This window comes from Cryptomeria japonica, chromosome 4 (genome assembly GCF_030272615.1).
Source record: "Cryptomeria japonica chromosome 4, Sugi_1.0, whole genome shotgun sequence".
Classification (NCBI taxonomy): domain Eukaryota; kingdom Viridiplantae; phylum Streptophyta; class Pinopsida; order Cupressales; family Cupressaceae; genus Cryptomeria; species Cryptomeria japonica.
Genome location: NC_081408.1, coordinates 756,606,879 through 756,623,197, shown reverse-complemented (window position 1 = coordinate 756,623,197; position 16,319 = coordinate 756,606,879). Strand labels below are relative to the sequence as shown.

Here is a 16,319-nt window from a genome sequence, read left to right as displayed (position 1 = left end):
TAGGGACCAGTTCATCATGTTCAAAGAAATGCCTTAGGAGTATAAAATGTTCAAAACCTTATGTAGTTTGACTCCACACCTTGTGTCAATCTTATGCAATACTAATGTTGTAGGTGGAACTGCTATGTAAATATGTGTATGCTTCTATATATATATATATATATATATATGCGTAATGTATACATATGTATATATGTTCTGGATTATATTGGTTTTAAAATACAAAGGAAACTGTTATCTCAGTGAGGGAAATTTCAGTAGATCGCCATGCCTCTTGAGTAAGTCTGCAAACAAAGGAGAGGTGGGTTTCTCATGCAACAACATGAAAGTATTCATAGGCTTTTTGGGGGAGGAAGAAGCTCAATAGCTATACAATAGAAATAATTCATATAGAATCAAAAAGAATTAAAAGATTGAAAGAGAGGACACAATATTTCATAACTCGGCAAAACATATGCATACATACATACATATATATATTATCCACAAACCAATAATAAGCTAACCCTTATGCTTAAAAGGGTGCTATTGTGGTCATGTGAGAATTAGCATATCAGGGTATACCTGTGTTAATTAAATAAATTGCTTTGGCCAAAGTTGTATATTCAAACTGTTGTGTAGTTAGCTTTTTGAGTTTCTCTCTCGGCCACACCATAGTGTTAAAGGACATTATCTTTAGATACATGGTTGCTTGTTGAGCATGAGGTAGGAATACATTCATGTTAGTAACATCATGATAACACAAATTTTCATGCATGTCAGCTAAGGTTGCCCAGACCATTCATGATGGATTGGGCTTCTCCTATGGAGTAACATGGGGAAGCTTATTGCTTCATGGTAAGGTGGAATTCATTCCGATGATACTCTCATCTTCAGCTTTGTGAAGGAAGATTTTCACAAAAAAAGATTCCCAATTAAAGACTGTCACATTGCAAATATGTATTATTTATTAACCGTGATCCATAACTATGGTAGTAAACAGCTGGTTTCTTGTTGAAATTGATAAATATATCCATTGTAAATGAAAAATTTGTAGTGGTTAAATAACTTGTTGAGTTCATGTGTGTAGTTACATTACTAAAAAATACATTATTGTGTAATCTACATGAAAAATTGTTAGTGATGCTTGGTGAAGTTTACGATTAATTTGAAATTATATGTTTAACCTTCCTTATGCAGATAAATAGCATTATTGTATTCTAATATCGATTCATTGTTATTGTTGGAGATTATGTTTAATTTTAATATTACATGATTTATTTATTGGAGTATTGTAACACATGTACCATGACAGTTTGTAAGTCTCAAAGGCTTAAATTTGGGCAAATTAAAATGCTAACAAAGATTACCCCAAAATAGAGCAATTTATCAAACCAAAATAAAACTCCTAAGCAGTAAAGCATGTTCCTTAAGACTGAATCTGAATTTCTCCTAGCATTGGCTGCTTAACAGAAAATATTGTTCACCCAGAAAAAGAAGTTGCTCCCATGTCATGGGATCTGTAACATAAGTCGTATCCTACATCATATGAAAGCAAAAAAAATTCATAAAGTTTGTGCTCTTTTCTTACAAGTCTTGTTAATTATAAACAATGATATTAGAGGAAAGAAATTTGGATTTGGTTTAGAATAGAGTTCATTATGATAAACCTGTTCAATGCTAGAAAGCAACAAGGATGGATTCTCAAAAAATGGGACCAGCAACTGCAAATTCCGTTGATACAAATCCCTTCCTGCACATCTTAAGAAGTGCATCTCCTTCATAAGAACATATCACAAAAAGTAAAATAGCAATGAATTAGAGTTGATATTTTTGATGCAAAAAAAAATATAAATTTATAAGTGATTAAATGCTTCTCTTCATTAAAAGTCACAGATGAAAATTTTTAGATTTTTTTTTCAACTATTGGTCTATGATGTATTCTTCATTTTTTCCAATATAACAACAGTATATGAATTTTTTTAGAAAAAATATTCTTGAAAACATTAGCCAGTCTGCCCACTACGGTACAAAGATGTAATGTCCCCTTTTAGGAACACTAAAATATATCCAACAAATTGCAGTGTTTTTGTTGGGTTGACCGACACAGCACTGCAGCACTGGTGTAAGCATTAAAACCCTAGCAGGCAGAAAAACTCTAAAACAAGTACATTCTGAATATATCAAATTAATTAAAGATTTATTGGAAATATGTGGAAAAATCTAATGGGAACAAATTTTGAAATAGCTTTAAAATACTTATAATTACATCAAATAACTTATTGTTCTCCTATTAAAGCACACTAAAACAAGTATCATCTTAGCTAGAAACATCCATGTTGATAGTTGCCAAGGCCCACAAGTCTAAACAAAAAGAACACTCAGAAATGAAGATTAACATTTATTACATCTATTTCCTCTACCATTTTTACTGTTGCAAGAGTCTAGACAATATTTACTAGTGCAAAAATTTATTCTTATCCCCAAGATATGATGAAAAATTAAATAAAACTCATCAAAAGTCATTATAACAAGTGATGTAAGGATAAATGAAATTAGTAATGAGTTGTAGGGGTCAAAGATTCACTTGAAATATAGAGCCAAGATTAAAAATATATAACCCAAATTTTGTACAAGAGATATGTTTGGAGGTTATATCCTATTTAAGGATATTATTAATATGCCTCTCCCTAGCTACATGCACATGATAGTTCAGAAGAGCCTAGTCAAATGTTAATGAAAATAAATAAAAAATCATATTGAGATATCAATGATTGGGGCAGAATCTCATAAGGAACCTTGTATCTTTACTTGGCAAGTTGATTTAAAAGCTATTATCTAGCCCCGAAGGATAAATGCAAATAAAATCTCATGCAATAAATCCATGGAAATAAGTATGCAACAAAATTGAAACCATAACTAATACACACCATTAAATTTGATTGTTGGGTCTACAAAGCAACAATCTTCTGCATAAATTGATGTCGTGAATTCTCCTGCAATTATGAAATATTTTATTAGAATTCTATGTCAATCTGATCAAGTAAGTATTAAGGCCAGGTTAATCATAACATATTCTTGAAAAATTATTATCATATCTTATATAAGTATGATATCAAAAAATAGATTCAAAATTACCACCGATCGGTAACATCTTTGAAAATACATCTAATGCAATAGACCATTAAAACAAAACATAGACACATTCATCAGTAATGATGAGACACCATACAAGCAATACAAGCTTTCATAAATTAAGAAATTAGTCACTACAAAGACCAATAAGAGTTGATATAATTATAAAGTTAGGGATCTAGCATATATATGATATTATCATTTTATTGTGTTTTGAATGGAAGAAACTCTCTTTTCAGGTAGCATGTTGCCCCATACACACTAACCAGTGCCTCCATAGTACTACACCACATCTCATGTGACTCGTAAAGCTTTATTATCCAATAGGCCTTACGCAGAAATAAAGAAAGAAGTATATTTATGTCTGTTGATGATGAGAAGTAGTCCACAATACTATACCACATCTCAAGTGCTCAATAGGACTTGAAAGTACATTCAATCACAAAAGTGAAGTGCAGGATAGAAAGACCCTAGGTTTTGTAAAGTAATTCAAAATAATGCACGAAAAAAATATACCAAGAGGGGTAAAAGCAAAATTGTTGAACAATTAAAGCCAAGTATAAATACACACAACCTTACAAGAGAAAGACTTGTTAATGTAAAATGGAGTTGATGATGTAGTTGAGAGAAAAGAGCCATGCAATATTGCATGTCTATAGCAAGGCACTGGCTGAAAAGCTAACATCATTGCCTTTATCAGCTGGAAAGAGCCAATGGAAAATATGATAATGTTCATTAGGAAATGTCAATGGAAAGGCTGAACTAGGCAATCCTATGAGGAATTCAAATGCTCAACCTAGAGTCTACTTACATCCATGGTTGATGAGCCTCTAGTGGCAAAGAAAAAATTAGTAATGTGTGCCTTCCTCTATGATTGGGGTTGCAAACAAGGTGAAGGTTCTCAACGTCAAAATTAAACGTATCTACTCCGACTAGAGTGAGACAAATAAACATGTGAAGAGCAGCATCATCTTACCAAATTGTTTATATGTCCTTCCATGAAGAACAAAAAAACATAACAATAGAAGATTAGAACATTGGAAAACAAACAAAGATTTCACTGCCAAATACTAATGCGGTGTGCTCTACATTACCATGGTTAAGTAGAAGTACAAGAATGGGGATGTTTTAGGATAAATAATCTCGAGCACATGTAAGCTACACCAAAACTAAGAATGCAAAATTACTTTTATTAGTATAGCGATCAGTGAAGCTCCACTAAACTGAAATCCCCAATTAGTCTAACTTAAATGTTGTTAATGATACTCTAATGAACAAATCCATCAGTACATGTAGGATATTGACAATGATCTATATAATTATAAAAGGTGATAAAACTGCAAGAAAGATTATCATTGCTCCATCCTCCTTACTAAGAGAAAGTTGCCTCCAACTTCTACAAAAAAAAGGAAACTTATCCATTAAATCTGAACTGGATAACTACTTACCTTCTGCTTCTCGATTGACAAGGTACGTCCTTTTTTATGTTAGCTGTGGCAAGTCTGAAAACTGAGTAAATACTCAAGATACACATTTTCAAAGTATGGAATTATAAGCCCATGATAATGGAAACATCATTCTTGTAATGGATCATACAACTTAAGTTGACATAAGGACTACATCTAGTAAGTTTCAACATGCGTTGTCTTTTGTTGTGAAACATGTGTTTATCCAATTATAGCCAAATTTGATCACCAATGTGCAAAGCATGAGATACTCAATTCCAATCATAATGTATCTTGAATTTGCAAGAGAATATCCCAAATTTAGATATAAATCTTGACCAAATTTTGCACAAAGGAAGCTTTGTTTTGACTCTTACAATGGTGATGTATCAGGAATGGGAAGAGAAACCAGAAACTCATAAGGTGCCAAAGGTTCATAGCCATAACAAGCTTTGAAGGAAGAGTATTTGGTGGAGATATGGGTAGCCTAGTTGATCCAAGTGCAACCAAGTACATATCCTCAATCTCATATATTTGCACAACACCACTTGAACACTCATCTCCACTCATGTGACACATAACACCAATGCACTTATCTCCACTTAATGCATACCACACAACACTAGTGCAACTTTGTGCAATACCATGTAATGTCCCCAATTCGGCCCAAGTGTCTAGAGATATAATAATTTAATTAATTAAATTAAGTTGTCTAAATTAGTGTTTTTCAGGCAACTTGTTTTGATTAATTATGTTTTTTATAATGTAATGTCCTCTTTTTAGTTTGTTCCTATTCCTGAGCAATTAGCCTATCATTCTGACCCTCGTAGGCTAATAATTGTGGATAGAGGGTCTTTTGAGGCAAGGGCTTGGTTAATGGGGGTTCTCGTCTTCTCCAGAATTTATTATGTTCCAGTTTGGTCTTCGTTTGGTTCAGATTGGACTTTGTTTGGGCTCAGTTTCATATACTTACTATTTTTAGTAAGTCGGTGGGTTAGACAGATGATAAAATGGTCAACTCCCTGGTGCAGACAGAATGAAGAAATAATGATTATTATAGGAGATATTAATGTTTTAATGGCTCGAATGATAATGAAATAATTAAAAGTGATATTATAAAGTTATAACCTTATAATTTGAGGGTCAAGTCATCACTAAAGGGGACCAAATATTCAATTAATTTAATTGGCGGCTATCCCAAGGTGTAAAAGGTGAAATATTAATTGTTGCAAATGTAATAACATTTAATTATTATTAAATGAGCTTTTTGGAGGGAAATCGACTTCTTCATGAAGTTATATATATTCAGCCTTGGGAATCGAGCCATTCATTCTATGAGCATTTGATAACTTGACATTTATGATTTCTTGGCATTTGGAGAAGGCAAACCCAAGGGTTTCTGCATTTCTGCAAATCAAGGAATTGGAGAGCGTAGTATCTTCATTGTGACAGCAACCTAAGGTGGTGAAAGATCTTCTAAGGGTTTCTTTTGAGTTGGCTGTAACCAGCAGCCAAATTTGTGAATATTGGAGGTCATTTTTGGAATAAATTGGAGATGTCTCAAGGCTGCAATTAATTAATTCTGATGACTGATATACTACAGCAAGGGCGGCATACATAGAGGGCACAATTTCATCAAATATTGTGAATATCAGCATCAAGGGTTGCAGCATTGTTACAGAGCATATCGATTTGTACATCAGGTTCCTTATTGTTTATTTGCATTGTCATATGAATCGCTGCTGTAGATGTCCTTTAAAATCAGACTTATCATTGTAGTTGATTTATGAATGTAAACCTCTAGTTTTGGCAACTACATGTTCAATTGTATTTGGTGAATGTATATAATAAATGAGTAATCAGTTGCAGGCCAATCATTTGATAATATGTCCATATTCAAGGTGATAGTAGTTTGCATGCCAATTGTTTGTGAAAAGACCAGTCTGCTGTAGGTGTTCATTTCTAGCTTTTAATTCATGTATATGCATTTGAAAACAAAAGACAGCAAGATAGAGGTTTCGTGACAACTGTTTGACAATATTCCTTGAGGTCCAAGTCAGCAATTAGAGATCAGATTTAGCTAAACCAAGGAAAGCTGCATAACACGCAGAGTTATACTAGCTGTCTGAAACTGCATAACACGCAAGTTATTTAGTCTGAAGACTAGAACAGCAGGTTATCAAACAATTGTTTGTTAATATTCCCTATACTTTCAGTCATACAACAGCAGGGGATATTACATATAAAGTGACTTACCTAGGGCCAAAAATAAAAGTAAAATATTATAAAGTCACTTTTAAGGAGTTCCGCAAGTTATGAAAAGAATTGAAGGGCTTTCTAAAGTTTGATAATTTCTTTTTTCGAGATTTGTGCCTATAGCCAAATTTCAAAAAATCCCAAAGGTTGCCTGACAAACAAAAACACGAAAAAGTTGAAGCCCAAAACCCTCTGCCTTCAACAACGAGGTTCCATCCAAGGATCGAGAGTGAGTTGAAGATTTGGAGCTTAGGGACAGAAACACTTGGATTCCATTGGAGTAATGTTACATAGAAAATTGCCTTTGTGTTGAAAAAATTCAGTTGGTGATTTGGGGTGCAAAAATGGAGAAAACATATACCAATTTGGAAGCAAAACTGAAAAGTATTGTCATTGGATATTTGCAAACAAATAATAAATTTGTGGAGCTGGTTTTCTATGCCCTAGTCATACCTTATAGGAGGGTGTGGGTTTGTTCTGTTGGAAAAACTGTGTTGTCATTGACATCAAAGAAAGATTGTTATTGATGTCAAAAGGAGATGAATGTCACATTGATTGTAATGAATGGGTATTGCTACAATGATACAAATTCTGCAGCTGAGAAACAAAAATACATTGATCATATTCAAGATATTCTACATTGGATGGGATGCAAGAAATTTCTTATACTAATAAACATGATATAGAGAAACATAATATCCGTTATGAAGTGAATTTATTAAAGTATGTTGGCCGAGTTATTAATAGTCAATGCTATTGGAGAAACTTGTATATAAGTTTAAAGGGTCATGAACAAAGTTATGCAGCAGTTCAATGACCAGTGAAAAAGGTAAAAGTAGTGATTCTATTTGAAGATAGATTAGAGAAGGCAGTGACTAATAAAGTATGCATGTACAACGAGTAATATATTGAAAGGACAGATTTCATCTTAAAAAAAGGATAAAAAATTTGAAGTTACATTTATTTACTGTTAAAGAAGCCAACCCTGATTATAATATTGTCACGCATATTGAAGTTGTAAATATAATAAATTCAATTATATATTAGGATCACCTCCTCATGTTTGGTGCTTTCTTTTGGTATTGTCAAATGCAAAATAAATATAGTATTTTATGTGGCCGACCTCATGGTAGAAGCACTAGAATTAAATGAGGCTGATCCCTCTTGGAAGAAATGCCACCTGTCTATGAAGTCGCCTCTTTTGAGTGGTATAAAAGAACATAAAGTGGAGTTAAAAGAGTAAGAAAAAAAAAATGAGATATCATTCAATCTAGAGCAAATAAACAGCAGATTTACAAGAAGAATTACAAGAAAGATTGAGCAGATGTAAAGCAGAAATGTATGTAAAAGAATAAGAGCGGATTTGTAAAGGAGATATGAGGAGTATTGCAGAAAGTTGGAGCAAATTATTGCAGATCTTGAAGAATAATATATGGACATTTGTGAAGATTTCGTGAACAGATTTGTGAGCAGATATATGAAGATCTCATAAGCAAATTTATGAGGAAATTGTGAGTGAGTTTATGAAGATTTATGAACAGATTTAAGGACCATTTGTGAGCAAAGTTTGAAGGAAATTATTCACACTATCCTACATATATGGGTATAAATGCGACACAAGACAACACTAAATTCCAAGCACTAAACAATTAAGTTCCATGCAATGCCACCACTTAGATGAATAAAAAACCTTAATACAAAGGTTGAAGCTATTATTCAATTTCAATTTAATCAATGAAATAAAAAACATAATAGTGTAAACACAATAACAAATGGAATGATATTTCAGCAACATAAGAATGGCATCAAACTATCATTCAGAATTTCTTGTGCCCAAGCATTGAATTATAAGTTACAGAATGCTCAATTTTGAGGACTTGGGATAATAATTATTTATCCTCAAAATCAATGTTTTAAAGCACAAACACTTAAAGATCCTAAAAATAGGGAATAAAGTACATTAAAGAAAAAACTAATCTTAAGAATAAAAATTAAAACAACTCTAGCTTAAACCTAAAAATGGGCCCTAACTCTCCTTATAGAAATAGAAGCACCAAAAATAGCAATCTAGAGCATGAAGACCCAAGATTCTGATGAGCTCCTTGCTCTAAAACTGACAAATTTTCTTAAATAATATTGAAACCCTAATCACCACGAGACTTCAACAAATGATCCTAGTGACTCAAATCTAAGGTTTTGAAAGACTTCAAACTGAAGATGAAACTAGAAAACGATGATATGACAAAAACCCTCAAATCTAGAACCCTATCACAAAAAACATGTCCAAAACTTCCTTCATTATTGATAATTAGCCAATCAAAGACTCTAGGTATTGGCAATGAGTCAAACCATCCACATGGAATCCTAGTAGCATCACAAATTGGTGGAAACTTTGGTGAAAACAGCCACAAAAACCCTATAATTGATGTGAAAACCTCAAGCAACTAAAGAAGTTAAAGACTTAGGTGCAACAAACCCAAGGTCTAAAATTCTTGAAACCTATGCAATAGCAACAAATACTCCAAATTGGATGTTTTAAAAACCCTTTGAAGGAAACAAACGAATAGGACCAAGGAGCTGGACACTCTAGGAGGTACCAAAACAAGTCTAAAATTGATTAAGGCAAATTAGAGATATGGTGCCTTTGTTTTATAAACTAAGCCACTCAAATCAATCATAATAGACCCAACTGCTTTATTCAGTCATACATATCACTTAAAACTCACCTTCTTTTTCTCTTTGAGTGCTCCTCCATGCATATATGTTCCTTAGCTCTTTTATCTCCCAAGCATGTATTTTTTCCACTCTTGACATCTAACCTTCATTTGAGTATCTTTTTGGGTGATGTTTCGTCAATTAACAGCTGATAAATATGTATCAAACACACTTCTTAAACCTAATTGTTGTTTCAAACCTATTGTCAATTCTAGCATGGAGTCGGATATGGCTATGGAGTTTGAGCATGTCGATATGACAAAAAAAATATTGAATACATTACAGTTCTATAATATATATACGTGTGTGTGTGCGCAAAAAAAAAAAATGATATGGAGAGTGCTGTTTAAGGGAAAAAAATGTAAAGCAGGCTGCCTTTGGGCTAGCCAAACAAATGTGTTGATGGAAAAAAAATGATATGGATAGTGCTGTTGAAGGATACTTTTTTCATGTAAAAGGACACAAACTTAGCGACAGGTGGGAGAAATTATACAGAAAATTATACAGAAGTAATTCTAATTTGGCTTTCATAGTTATATCTCAATGACTGAAATTAGACAATTGGCATCATTTTTTCAGGCTTTTGGTCCTTAATTCCAAAAGTAGCAGTAGTACAGAAGCTTTAATCACATCAGTTATCCAAATAATCAAAGAAAAGACTAACCTGTTAGAAAATAGGACCGGTTATAATCTGATTCTAGAACAGCTATTAGATCATCCACATCAGCAACTGAAACATCACTTGGTGTTGCGGCTGAAACAATTTCACTTCAGAATGGTAGTCAAATACTGTTAGTTTCTTAAAGACATTAAAAATTGACCAAAAAGAACCATCCAACACAAAAGAATCTTAAAGCTACTAGAAAAAACTAAAATTATTTAAGACATTAACAAGTACTTATATTCATAGAACTATGGTAGCTCTTTGCAATGTGCACTTTTTCTTTGTTAGCTGGATCTCTGGTTCTGACTCTTTGATTCGGGAAAAAGAATGTGATGCAATGATAGCAGCCACTTTGCATCTACATGGCAGAGAGAAAACTCTTGCTTGTCCTCCCTTAAGGATTCTCCATTAGTTTATTTGGATGTTAAGGAACTCAAGATAAATATCTCTACCTTTCAAGGTAGGAGTATGACTTGTCGCTTCCTAGGCTATCAATTTTCTTTGGAAGATCTGTTTTCATGAGTCCACGAACAATTGGTAGGCTCCTGGCTAACGATAAATATATCTACCTTTCAAGGTAGGAGTATGACTTGTCACTTCCTAGGCTATCAATTTTCTTTGGAAGATCTGTTTTCATGAGTCCACAAACAATTGGTAGGCTAAAGACAAATAGGAATTTTGATCATGTACAAAGGTTTACTTTATAGCTGTTTGTGCTAATGAAACTGATAGGGATGGGGTTTTTGGTAGAGACCTTTATTTCTTTTCAAAATGCAGGTATTTTCATGAAGCGAAGCATTGGTACCTATGATTCAACTCTTCAAATTTAATATCCACTACAGCTCATATTTGGATCCACATGTATGCTCTTCCCCAAGAGTTTTGGTCTTCGTATGTATTTCAAAATCAAGACCGTATCATGGAAAAGGCCTCTTAGTGTATTCAAGGATTTATGTGAGCTAGATCTTACTTCCCCCCAACCAAAAGGTTTTGCCTTAAAGGCAAGAAAATTTGAATGGGTACAAGCTTTAGATTATGAGAACCTGCCTTTCAAATGTAGTCCATATGTCTTTTAAATGATTGCAAAATCTCTGGGATCTGTAGAGGATATATCAAGACCATGTAATATAAAAGGCCTCTAAGTCTATTCAAGGATTTATGTGAACTAGATCTTACTTCCCCCAAACCAAAAAGTTTTAACGCAAAGGCAAGAGAATTTGAATGGGTTCAAGCTTTAGATTATGAGAATCTGCTTTCAGATGTAGAGGAGGTATGAATATAGTCATCTGATTCAAGAATGCCCCACTGTTCAAGAAGTGACTTAGAAGGAAATGAAGGAAGAAGGAAAGCATACAGACAATGACATTCAAGAACCCAAGAAGAAGAAAACTGCTAGGAACAAAAATCTGGAGATTAAAAACAACAAAAGCATGGAGGAAAGGTTTTCTTCTCAAGACAAGGAACAAACAGTCAAGGAAACCCTATTTCAGTTTGGAGAAGGGATGAATAAGAAAAGAATGCTTGAAGACTACCACTTCAAAGGAGACTTGGAAAAACTCTTTGAGTGTCTAATGGAAACCCAAATTTCCTATCTTCACAAAAAGCAAGAAAAACCCAGATCAAGGTCCAAGCAAGAACGTAATAGAAAAATTATATGCCAATGCAAAATCTCTGAGCAACATTGCAGGAGAATAGGAAGGCCAAATAAGTTTAATGCCTTACAAACAACAGCCTGAGAAGATGTTCTGGCAGGAAATCAATCTCAGTCGGATGATATCTTGGCAGGCACCAAGGGATTTATGTTAGCCAAAGAAGACTAGTTATTATCTATCTCCATGAAGAGGTCTCTCTCTAAGAAACCTTCTCCTTATACTCTTGGTTGGCTTGTCTAGAACCCTCACTTGTGGGATGTTAAACCACATTTTAGCTAGTTTACCTAGTCTAACAAAAGGTAAGGTAATAACAATACTATTGCTAGGATTGATAAATTCAAACCCACTTCTATATGGCTCAATTTGGATATTGTCCTGTTCTCAGAGGCTCTGGATAAAGCAGGAACAAACCAAGGCAATTGTATTTTGCATATATACCCCTTTTTTTAATGCATGCATGCTTTTACATGCATGCATTGCTTTCTCTTGCATGCATGCATTGCTTTTGTCTTGCATGCATATGGAAATATTGCATGCCTCTAGTATAGGACACATGCCCTTAGAAATTACTAATGCAAGGTAAAAAGCTAATTTTTTAAGAAAGTTCCTTTGTCTATAACATGCAGTTATTGCCATATTTCTTGCATGTAGTTTTGGGACTTCGTATTTTTGATCATAACATTTCTAACTTTATTGGAAAAAAAATTACATTGTTAGAGGAAAGACTTCCACACAATAAAATTTGTTGAATCATCAAGAGTGTGGTTAAGTGTTGGGCCCCATGGTTCCAATGTTAGAGACCAAGACTCAACTCTCTCCAAGGACATCTTACAATCATAAGGCATGCTGAGCAGTAGCCCCACTAGAATTGTAGGTCGTATATAGGCAATTGCCAAGAATCAACTGAAAATAGAAATGGAAATGGAAATGAAATAAAGTGCGAACCCAAAAAATTTATTAATTACCAAATGTGTTTGAGAAGTATACATTTAACACCAGAACATGACAATTCCATTGGTCTCTAAGATCTCTATCCAATTCATCTCCACAATGATTGTTCAAATTCTACAAAATGAATATATTATTAGCGTTCCATCGACATTGGGGACACGTTTCCGAGACGGGGGGACCAAGGGCCTAAGTTTGGGGACGGTGGCGGGGGGGTGGTGGTGCTGATATAGTTATACATATACATATAGTACTTGAAAAACTAGTTTTGAATAGATGTATGACAATATAACAATATAAGAATTACATTTCAAATGAAACTATAGGAAATTTGAAATACTAAATCTAAATACCAAGATTTCTTCAATGCTAATTGTGTTGTTAAATGGAGCCTAATCAGACTCGGAGGTTAAATTTTCCCTACTTCTATCGGTGCGGTTTCCCCCTATATTTTTCGACGAGGGTTTGGGGGCAGCGCCCCCAAGTTGGGGTCAAGGGGGCAACGCCCCGCGAGGCCAAAAATACTTTTATTATTTTATAAAGGCGTCGGGTGTTATTTTTCTATTGGCCCACGTCCAATTAGGGTTACCCCTTAACCCCAAAAAAAGTCACTTTAAAAAAAAAATTAATTTTAAACATTGCATATACATGGGGGCGACGAGACATCTAGGCGTCTCCCCGTCCCTCAAGAGACGTCTACACGTCTCTCGAAGGACAAGGAGACGCCTAGACATCTCCAGCGGCGCTTGGGTGGCGGTGGCGGTGGCGGGGGATGTCACGTCCCCATCCCCCAATCTCCGAGATGTGGCCAAAAAGGGGGTGGGGACGCATCCCCGTGGAACAATAAAATAGTTACATTTATTTACTAAACCCTAGGATTATATACATTCTATTATATCCCCTCTTTAATCTAGAGGAATTACAGTGAGACCAAGCAAGCCTTTGAATTTTTCAAATTTCCCTCTTGCAAGTGTTTTTATTAGCATATCATTGGTTGATCTATGATTGGATGTAAAATTCCTGAACTATGATTGGTTTGTTGATAGACTTAAGTGCAGAATACATAGACGTATATGATTCAACTTTGCTGGTGGATGATTAGAATATAGTAAACAGTTTTATTATCTATTACACAGAGTCTCAATGCTGATTAACATAGTAATTGCCAACAGGGAACTGAACAATCTTTATTCAATGAAGTTGATATCAATTGGTAAAATATTCCCTCGAGAAATGGGTTAAGAATTCTTTTGGTGCACCTGATGAATATGTTGTGACTGTCAGTTGTTCTTCCACGTGGGTGCCAGACATATTGCAAAATACTGTCGAGAGTCTTCATTCAACAACGGCTAACCCTTTGTTCACCGATGGTTATTACCAGGCGTCACCAACAGTTCTCCCGTTTCAGTCCCACGGTATAATCATTACCATTGTATTCGTGAGGTAAGCATGTATGTGGGGAACGTTGCTTCCTTCCTTGATATCCTAGCATTTTGAAACCATTACGTTTCGCGTCGGCTTTGGTGGCACCTCCGTTTCATTCCACAAGAACACGACCTCTCTACACCCTACGATACACCCTTAGCGGGTTACGGAACGCGGAAGATAGAATGCGCAGTATTTACCTAGCATCCGGTGGTGCACGAGAGGAAGAATGCGCCTCCGATAGTTTATAATAGTCATGCGGGTAAGGATCTACACACGCCCACGACTCAGACAAGACTTACTCCAATAACTATTCTGTTGCTCCGATCCAACACGACTCTTCTCAGAATTCTCGCATCCAATAGGCCAGTGGTTAACTGGCAAAAGGCATCTGGATCAATCCACCACTGTGCATTTTTTTCACACTAATAACAATTCATTTTATTCTCCTCCACGTTCACTGCAATGCCATCCTTTTATTCTCAAAATAAGTTGGTTTATAATTTCCCGTAGGAAACTACTTCAATAGTTAAGAATAATCATGGTGTTTAACACTTTATTCACCAAAGCATTAATAATATTAATCCCGTAGGAAACTACTTCAATATTTAAGAATAATCACGGTGTTTAACACTTTATTCACCAAAGCATTAATAATATTAATTATTTATATTAATCTATAGCTGAGATATTAATATAAAATAATTAATATTGTTTCAAGTTTACTTTTCGCAACTCAATTATTAGGGAACATTACAGTTTCCCCTACCCAATGTTGCTTGCTCACAAGCAACTGCAATCCAGGATGCTGAAGAACCTGCTCATTTTCTCAAGTAGCATCATCCAATGGTAAATTCTGCCATTTAATGAGATATTCCCTGATTGTCCTATTCCGCAAATGCCTGTCGCGGGTTTCCAAAATCACCTCGGGTATCATCTCTAATTTCCATTCATCATCCAGTGGTAGTAGATTTCTTGAAACTGTCACCTATTGACCCAAAGCTTTTTTGAGACAAGATACATGAAATACATTATGTATTCTGCTTTCTACAGGTAAATCCAATTCATATGCCACTGCCCCAAACTTCCGAACCACCGAGTACGGCCCATAAAACCAAGGCTTCAATTTCTCAACCCCACTACGCTTGAGAGATGACTGCGTATAGGATTGTAGTCTGAGATACACCAATTATCCAATTTCAAAATGTCGCTCAACACGCTTCTTATCTGCATAAATTTTTTGTTGATTCAGAGCACATTGCAAATTTTCCTTAAGCGCTTTCAATATATCTTGGCATTCCTGAAGCACAGCACGAGATTTGGGAACATTACTCTGATCAAAAGCAAGATCAATAAAAGATAGTGCATCATACCCATATAATGCTCTAAAAAGAGTCATACTGATAGACATATGATATGTAGTATTATAGCAGTATTCACCCAAATATAACTGTTGTGCTCGCACACACACCCCTGGTGTAGGGGACCCCCAAGTTTTTTTTTGCGATCTCCCGAAAATCGCTGAAGGAAAGCAATCGGGTGAAATCCCTCAATGGACCAAAGAATGTCCAGAGTTTTCAAAGTGTTCTCATTTTGCCGAAATTCACCAATAGGGCGTAAATTGCGAAACTTTTAAACTTTGCAAACCACGTCAAAACCCGAAATGTAGAAATTGCAGAATAGAGTTTTCAAAGTGCTATCATTTTGCCAAAATTCAATAAGGGCAAAATCGCGATTTTTATAAATTTTAAAAGTTCGCAAAATGCCCTAAAACCCCGAAAACTGCATTCCATATGGTAAGTGAAAAAAGGCAAAGTTGGCAAAATGCCCAAGGGGGCTGAAATTCGGACCTTTAAGCCAAAATGTGAGAAAGGGCGAAAGTTGGCAAAATACTTCAAAACCCCGAAATTCGTCATATGGGGGTAAGTTGTCAAAATGATAAAAGTTGACAAAAAGAGTAAAAGGTCCAAAGTTTGCAAAATGAGCCTCCAAAATGCCGAAATTGACAAAACCACTTAAAAGGCCGAAAATCGCGATTTGAAGGATAAATGGTGAGAGTCAAAGTTTGAAAAGTGCCTCCAATCGTCGAAATCACACTTT

General features: G+C 34.9%; 1 protein-coding gene across 3 annotated transcripts in view; it reads right to left on the bottom strand.

Moving 5' to 3' along the window:
* Positions 1–16,319, bottom strand: part of LOC131037897 (uncharacterized) — a 71,902-nt gene that overhangs the window by 23,734 nt on the left and 31,849 nt on the right. The window contains exons 3-6 of one of the 3 annotated variants that reach the window (XM_057970140.1): positions 10,195–10,298; positions 2,910–2,975; positions 1,650–1,732; positions 1,276–1,518 (exon numbers count right to left, since the gene is read on the bottom strand). In XM_057970140.1, the coding sequence (XP_057826123.1) occupies positions 1,432–1,518; positions 1,650–1,732; positions 2,910–2,975; positions 10,195–10,298 (340 nt within the window). In that variant the 3' untranslated portion in view covers positions 1,276–1,431. Of the gene's footprint in view, positions 1–1,275; positions 1,519–1,649; positions 1,741–2,909; positions 2,976–10,194; positions 10,299–16,319 lie in introns of those variants that run through there. The other 2 variants (XM_057970139.2, XM_057970138.2) reach the window with 2 other exon arrangements.